The sequence below is a fragment of the Falco rusticolus genome, chromosome 11, assembly GCF_015220075.1.
Source record: "Falco rusticolus isolate bFalRus1 chromosome 11, bFalRus1.pri, whole genome shotgun sequence".
Classification (NCBI taxonomy): Eukaryota; Metazoa; Chordata; class Aves; order Falconiformes; family Falconidae; genus Falco; species Falco rusticolus.
Genome location: NC_051197.1, coordinates 30,500,868 through 30,509,018, shown reverse-complemented (window position 1 = coordinate 30,509,018; position 8,151 = coordinate 30,500,868). Strand labels below are relative to the sequence as shown.

The 8,151-nt window shown below is 56.2% G+C and overlaps 1 protein-coding gene across 1 annotated transcript in view; it reads right to left on the bottom strand.

Annotated features, from left to right (window-relative positions):
- Window positions 1–8,151, bottom strand: part of SERPINC1 (serpin family C member 1) — an 8,796-nt gene extending 645 nt beyond the window's left edge. The window contains exons 1-7 of the mRNA XM_037403631.1: window positions 7,966–8,151; window positions 5,317–5,430; window positions 4,377–4,755; window positions 1,485–1,700; window positions 1,015–1,152; window positions 536–929; window positions 125–189 (exon numbers count right to left, since the gene is read on the bottom strand). Coding sequence (XP_037259528.1) covers window positions 125–189; window positions 536–929; window positions 1,015–1,152; window positions 1,485–1,700; window positions 4,377–4,755; window positions 5,317–5,414 — 1,290 coding nt within the window. The 5' untranslated portion in view covers window positions 5,415–5,430; window positions 7,966–8,151. The remainder of the gene's footprint in view (window positions 1–124; window positions 190–535; window positions 930–1,014; window positions 1,153–1,484; window positions 1,701–4,376; window positions 4,756–5,316; window positions 5,431–7,965) is intronic.

Below are 8,151 nucleotides of genomic sequence, written 5' to 3'. Positions count from 1 at the left end.
CCCAAGGCCCCAGGAGGCCGAGGAAGCCAACATCGTGGGTTCAGAGCTATTTTTTTTTTCCTTCAACGCTTCACGGTTTTGAAAACAAAGAGGAAGATGCCGCTGGGACAAAACCAAGGGTTACCTCGAGGAAGGCTTTGTGGAAAGCCTCGGATACGTAGAGGTCTGTACGGCCCTCTGCAACGATACCTGAAATACAAAATAAAGATGGTTCTAACTAGGTTTTTAGACAACAGCTCAAGAGAGAACAGCCTTCCATCCTTCATGGCCTGCGTTCAAGCAGAAAGCACGTCTGCCCTAGAGCAAAAAATAGCCTCCGCCAACTGCAGCTGACTGCTTAACTCCACAGCCTCAGCGCGGAGCTGGGCTGCGTTCCGTGATGGGCTTGACCACAGAGCGCATCACTGACTGCAGCAACATCTCAACACCTTCGTGTTCTTGTTCCTCATGTGCTGCTACACTTAGTGCCCTGGTGCCTGTGGAGGAACGATTACCCTCCACCCCCACCCCGCACCACCCTGTCCCCACATCTGACCTGGGAGTCTGGCACTTTCTGGACTGAAGAGATCTTCCAGCCCCATTTTTCTTAGCTTCTCTTTGACACTGAAGCTGTCCTCGACACGGAAGCGAGGGAGGTAGACGAAGAGAGAGACCTCTGTCATGGAGTCTATCCAGTCCTGCAGCTTCTCCGATGTCAGGTCCCGCTCCACCTCCACCAACGATGTCCCAGGATTGGGCAGGACCAGCACCATCGTGATATCATCCCCTTTGTAAGGCAGCTCCAGCACCTGGACTTTGTCCTGGGGGATGAACACGTGATTGAATTTGGACTCTTGGTACATCACTGGGACCTTGCAGGTCTCACCGTTGGCTTTATGAAATGAATCCAGTTTTGTGTTTGGAGCTGGGAACTGCGATTTCCAGTGCCCCTAAAAAGGGAGAAGGGGAAAACAAATATGAGTGCCGTGTTTCCCCTAGGGAAGTGGGCAGCACCCCCAGTTTTGTTAGCCATACCTTAAAATAAATGGTGTTCACCAGGACCAAGACAGTGAGATCATCAATACCTTTTTCTGGGATCACTTCTGTAATACGCCTCTCTGTCTTATTAGCCACCCACTCATTAATGATCTTCCTGGAAAGTTCTGGCTTCTCCTGAAGGATGAGACCAAAAGAAGTTAAGTCTAGGGTTTAAAACACTTCTTTGTATCCCTTCTGCAGCAGGCAGATTAACAGGACACCGATCCCAGCGTAGTGCTGCAGCGTTTAGCAGTCAGGAGTGGGGAAGTGACTGCGGTTAAGGCAAGCTGGGACAGGAGGAGCTGCATCCCAGATTCCCTCCTGCCTTCCCCGACGTCCCACACCCCAGAGCAGGGCACTCCCTGTGGGCAAAAGATAGGGACGCAGCAAAAGCAGGAGGACCGGAGTGGAGGCGGTGGACACGAAACCAAACAAAAAAAGATAAATCCTGAGCACTTCAAACTCACTTTGAAGTTCAAGGGCCAGAGTTTCGCTCCATAAACTATTTCGCTGATGTTCTGGTAAGTCTCATTAAAGACCAAAGACTTCTCCCCGAAGAGGCGGTTGGCTGATACCAGCTCTGAGGATTTGTTGGCTTTCTTGTAAAGGCGACAGTTCAGCTTGGCAAAGAAGAAGTGGATCTGATCAGATGTCTTTTCCGAAATGGTGTCAAACTGAAAGACCTGGAGGAGCCAAACAGTGAGGAGGAATCCATGAGCAGGCCCTTGCGTCCCCACAGCTCCCAGCGCCCACGGCAAGTGTGATCCAGCCTTTGCTTTCTGCTCAGCAGCCTAAATCACAGACGCAAGAAACCTGCAGGCCCTCGGAGCTTCACCCCCCGCGTTTATTTGGGAACCCAAACCTACGTAAGAGCAACACGTCACCAGCCTAAGACCTAGTTTGGGGACTCCCAAAACACGGCACGCAGAGGGGCTGCTCCTCTTTCTAGCTCTGGTTCCCTTGCTCTCCATACGCCACCTCTCACAGGTCCCAGCTTCTGTCTTCGAGCCCGTCTTACCCGAGGGAAGACTCAGCTCTTGCTCACTGCAGTCCCTGCCGGGATCTGCCTCTTTCCCTGCCTCTGTTCCCCACCCCCTTCCACTGCCCCAGCTGTGGGCAAGACACATGGTCTTGCAGATCTCCGGCTCACAGGTGGGCATGACTTCGCTAGACCCTTTAGGTGGTTGTGCAGAAGCCTAAGAACTTGGCGAGCTGCTCACGCGCACCTTGGTTTTCGGGTGTCAGGGGACAGATTCTAGCTGGGTGCACGAACCACGGGGCTTCCCCCGGTGCTGCTACAATTAGCATCACTCGTGCACGGTGCTCACAGCCCCTATGCCCCATGGCCAGAGCCTCGCAGGAGATGAGCTTTGCTCTGGCCATGGAAGCTCTGGGGCCTGGAAGCAGCTCCCAGGTCAGTGCAGGTGTCGTGGCTCCAGCTGGGACAGGGTTAATTTTCTTCTTAGTAGCTGGTGCAGGGCTGTGTTTTGGATGTGGCGCGAGAACAATGTTGATGACCGATGTTTTCAGTTGTTGTGGGTCGTGTTTATACCAAGTCAAGGACTTCTCAGTTTCTCAGGCCCTGCCAGCCAGAGGGCTGGGGGGGGGCATGGGAACCTGGGAGGGACACGGCCAGGACGGCTGACCTGAGCCAAAGAGATATTCCATACCATGGGGCATCATGCTCGGTGTATAAACTGGGGGAAGAAGAAAGAAGGGGGGGACACCTGGAGTTATGGTGTTGGTCTTCCCAAGCGACTGTTAGCCGTCCTGGATCCCTGCTGTCCTGGGGGTGGCCAGACCTGCCTGCCATGGCGAGTGACGGATGAATTCCTGGCTTGGCTTTGCTTGCGTGTGTGGCTTTTGCTTTAAGCTATCAAACTACCTCAGCCCACGAGTTTTCCCACTTTCACCCTCCCGATCCTCTCCCCCACCTCACTGCGGGGGGGTGAGCGGGCGGCTGCGTGGGGCTGAGCTGCCGGCCGGGGTTCGACCACGACAGCAGCTCCCAGAAGGACTCACAAGGTTTGTGCTAAACCCTCCTGTGAGGGACAGTGCCAAAAAGACTGCTCCTTCCCAGGAGCAATTGTCATGGCCCGTTGAGTAATTCTGGCACCCCTTACCTATTTTTGCAGGGAACGGGAATACGTAGCAAGCGTTTTGAGGGTTGATTTCTGCAGCACAGCGTGTTTGGTCTTATTTGCTCCCAGCTACAACGACAGTTACACTTTGCCTACCGCTATCTAACCTCAGGGCCTTATGGCACAGAAAATCCCACAGCACGTTGCTCCACACAAACACCCAGGATCTCTGGCACAGTTTCCTACCAGGCAAAGTTGGTGTTCCTGGCGCTTTTGGAGGGAAAAGGGCGGATTAGGAGCGCAGCTCCGCAGCCTGGGTGGCTCAGTGAGAAAAGGGTCCCCATCCAGCAGGAAGGGCTGCCCGGGGGGGAAGGCCTGAGTGAGGGTTTTGGAGATGCAACAGGAAACCCCAACATGACTTACTCCAGAGACAAGATCTGCCAGGACAGCGGCAGTGGGGACAAAAGGAGCAGTTGGATTCACACCTCCTCGTTGCAGGGAGAAAGTGTCCCACCTGCGAGGAAGGTAGGGGCAGGACTAAACCCCACGGAGCAGGCAAGCGGGGCTGACACTGAGAAAGGTGCTTGGACAGGCAGGGAGTTACCTGGTCCCACGGCAGAGCCAGCACTCGGGATTACCCCTCCAGTGGGACCAGGGCTCCCCGCTCCGAGCGCAGGAGCCACGGCCGGTGGGACACGGTCCCCGCGCACGGGCTGGCCTGCCTGGGACAGTCTGCTGTCCTAGTCCTGGCTCAGACTGCTCTTACACGTACTACAAGGAGGCCCTCAACCAGTAACTGATGTTCCTGCGTTCCCAGAGGGTGGCAGAGCCCTGGAAGCCAGCTGGACTGGGGGGTGTCCCACCTGTCTGATTTTGTCCCAAGGGAGAGAAAGGGAATGTGAAAAACAGCCTCTCCCAATGGGACTTGGTATCCCGGCTTTTCCTGCTTTTTGCTTAAGAAAAGGCTTAGCCACCTGCTCAGCTACGTGCTGGCCCAGCCTGCAAGGAACAAACCGTTCCCGTTCCCTCCCCTCAGCTCCCGGACAGGCGAACGCTAACCTCCCAAACCCAGGAAATCCACCCTGAATGCCGGATCCGAATAGGCAATCAGAGGAAAGAGCTGGGATCTAACCAGATCCAGAGACAAGTGCAGCCTGTGCACGTCCTTCCCGGGGGCTTGTTTAACTGGAGGCCTCCCTTCCCAAGCCACAGAGCCATCCCGACCCGGACGGGTCACCCGCTGTCCCCTCCGCTGCCTTCCCAACCCTCGGCACCCACCTCCATGAGCTGCTGCAGGGTGCTACCGCAAGCCCCGAGCTTGGTCATGGCGAAGGCTGTGGAGATGCTCAGGGGCGACATGAAGATGTTTTCCCCATTGTCCTTGGAATCAGCCAGGTACTTGTAGAAGACAACAGCGAAGCGCGAGTTGGCCTTCGACAGCTCCCAGACCCGGGGGTTGGTGGCCTCCGGGAGCTTGCTCTTCCCTGGCTCTTGCCCCTCGCCCTCCTGGGGCTTCTTCTCAGGGTTGCGATAGATACAGATGGGATTCACCGGGATGTCGCGTGGCTTCGCCGTGCAGATGTCTTCCACGACGTAGTGCTCCGGGGCAGCTAGACCCCAGATGCCGAAGAGACACAGCACAAAGAGACGCATTGTCCTGGAACCAGAAAGAGGGAGCTTACACACGCTCACCTGCCCAGAAAGCCCCATGCTGCCGGCACAGCACACGAGCCCCGTTTCGGCCAACATCAGACAGGAGCCCCGCAGTCCTCTCCAATGTCCTCCTGTCCTGTAGCTGCAGGATAAAGCAGGAGGGTGGACAGACACCACCAGCGCACCCCTGAGCACACACCGCTTTTAGAAACACCACGCTGAAACCTCTGCTTTCCCAGAGCCCTGGGAACCGTCTTGTTTAAGCAGCAGGCTCAGCCCTCACCAGGTTGCCCCAAAGCCTATGACTTGAACTTCGGGGGTTGTCCCCAGCAGCCAGCCGAGGTGGCTACAGCACGATGCCCAGGCGCGCCTGTGCCTGGAGCCGCTGCTGCCCACTGCCTTGCCTGGCTGGTGGCAGGTGGCCCAGGCTTCACTTAGACAAAGTGGGTTTGACCATTCCCTTACCCCCTTCCTGGGGGAATCCTCCTAGTTCTCCTGGTCTCTTTTTTCTCCCTTCACCTGAAGCCCTCAGTCCCCTCCAGGTGCTGTCTGTGCTCAGACTCACCTCGGCTTTATGCTATTTAAGTTACTGATGCAGGAAACACCACAGCCAAGAGAGGTGATGAGGAAGAAGTCTCCACAGGAGTTGGTCCCTTCATTCATTCAGCATCTTTAATCCCTAAAAAGTATATTTTATAAGCGTGCATGGTACAGCTGGTACGGGACAACTATTCCTGTCCCAAGTCCACACCACCTCAGTGCAGACTGTCCCTGGCACCTGGGGAGCGGAGGCTCACGTTAATAACCACGCTCAGCACAAGCAGGTCTCTGCAAACCTCCCAGCAAGGCAGAGAGAATTTGTATTTTCCAACTTTGCTGAAGCAGGGAGGGGGTCCGCACATCCCACCACCGCTGGCGGCCGGACCTCAGAGCCATCCTGGGGCTGAGTAGGCAGCACGCGAGGTGTCCCGTGTGCCGTGGGTTGAGATGCCCGGGACACGGCTCCACGTTGGGTTTGCTCACACCCCTCATGGGAGTGAGCTCATGGACACAGCCACAACAGCTCGGGAAACGGCTGCTGGGAAAGGCTGGCAGCCCGCCCAGGACCCGCCTGCCATGGGGGACTTTTTCAGAGATGTGGCTAACGCTGGTAGGGCTCTGCCTGCCCGTGTACTCGCTGCCACCGCAGTAACTACAGACCGGCTGCGTTTAGCACCAGCGACCTCCCCGCGGTCTTGCCAGTGCTGGTGGGCCAGCACCGGGGGGAGGAAAATGGGAGCAGCCCCAGGGCTGACCTGGGATGCAGGAGACCTCTGGGTTCTTTCACAGCCCCCTCCCCAGGCTCTTGGGCAATGACTTCATGTTGGCTCCGGCTCCTCCGCAAAAGCATTAATGACCTCATTTGGCACCGAGGCCACACCGAGCCCCCGGGGCCCCTCTCTAGCACACGCTAAGAGCACAGCAACAAGCTCTGCATGAAAACATGCAAAACAAGACGTGCTTGCTGCGGCCATGGCCACCGCTCCTGCTGCTAACAACAAACCAGTTATTTTCCAAAGGGTTTAGGATAGATACAACACCACAAAGGGCAAAAAGAAAAATTATCTAAAAGGGGAGAGGAGTCAACCAAATACAGAAACAAAAACAACACCCAGGGCAGGAGGGCAAGAGAAAGGAAAACTATTCAGACAATTGAAAGTACTCCAGGAAGCACTGCTCTTCCGAACCTTTCCCTCTTACAGGAAAAATCCGCCAGCAAGAAGCGAGGCAAGCGTCTGTGCTGCGCAGCGCCAGGGCCAGGACCAGAGCGACCCCCCCCCCCCGCTGCCTGCCAGCCCCCCTCACCCACGCTCGGGTCCTCCTGGCTCCGGCAGCACCGAGGCGCCTGCGGCTGCCGGTCCCACCGTGGAAAGGACAAGCTGGCTGCCGTCCCTGCCCTGTCACTTCGCTCACCTCCCGGGACAGGCATGCCTGAAGCGGGTGTGGGTCTGCCCCTGCAAGCACAAGTGCCTGCTTCTGTCCAGAGGCAGCCCGTGGTGCCCGCTGTCACACGCAGTGCTGCCAACTCATGCTTAAAACCCAAAGGGCAAGACTGGGGAGAGCACCTCATCTTCATCCTGCCCTGATTAAACGGGAAAGACCCCCCCTGCTTCTACTCCAGTCCTGACTCCACCAGCTTAGAGGAGATACAGGACTTTAATGCCTTAAATCAAAATTTATCAAGTGCTCAGGCTGGCGCTGCCCCTAACACGTCCTATCTTGTCTCTTACAGGCAAGAGCCCTTGCGAAGTTTTGGGCCAGCTCTTCACTGCAGCACTTGGCTGAAAAACACTCCTCCTCCCTCCGCAGCCCTTCAGCACAGCCTTTTCCATCGCAGCACTGCCACGTACTCCATATGTCAACTGCTTTCATCCTGGAAGGATCCCAAAAGCATTACCGCAACATCACTGCCTGAAAGGGGTTACTGGCAGGAAAGAATGTAAAAATTAGGAAGGGCTCTCTTTTTCCTGCTTCACCCCTGTAAGGAGCATAGAACGCCACAAAACAAATTGCTGATTCAGCTCAGTATCAGGCTGCTCTGGGGAAGCGCAGAGAAACTCCCCCATCCCACGCCTGCCCTGCGACACGCCGGGCTCCAGCCGGTGCAGGCCATCTCCATCCCACTGCTTCTCATGGCTGCACGGAAGGACAACGAACCAGCTTGCAGACCCCGCTCGTCTTCCAGCAACCACCCTACAGAACCCACCCGTGCTACCCACGGCGGCGTGACCGGCCCGCAGCACCCTGGCAGCATGCCAGCCGGGCAGCAAATGTTAAGTAGCTCAAACCATTTTGAGACTGAGTCGGGCTCTTGAGAAGGGAAGCCTTCCTCGCCCCCACGCACCCCAAAAGCAGAGCGCAAAGCACGTCAGCGGTGCTCTCTTACAGCCAGGCAAGGGATCAGTGGACCCTGGGGGCAGCCTGGTCTCCTGACTTGTTCTCCGCACCATGAAGCATTGCTACAGCTTAAGGGTAGAAGTCAAGCAAGACACTTCAGCGAGCTGTACAGAAGCGAGCTTTCGGAGGACGCTCCTGAAACAGCTCCTCGGGCCCATGCCCAGAGCAAAACAACACTCTGGCAGCAGCCACAATTCTCAGGCTCCCACAAAGGCAAAAGAACCTGTTACAAGGACTTAATTCCCAATGAAAGATAAGCGGAATCAGTTTCTCTTACCTGCCCCCGTACCTCCAGCCTTCTGCTTTCAGGATGCAAATGCAACCACTAAGAGGACAGTCTTGCTTGAGCCCAAGCCAGTCCAAGGCAGTTTCCCCACTGGAATTCTGTGCTCAAGCAGAGCTGAGACAAAAGCAGGGGACGGTGGGAGGGGAGTAGGATGCTGAGGCCAAAGGCTGATGACCA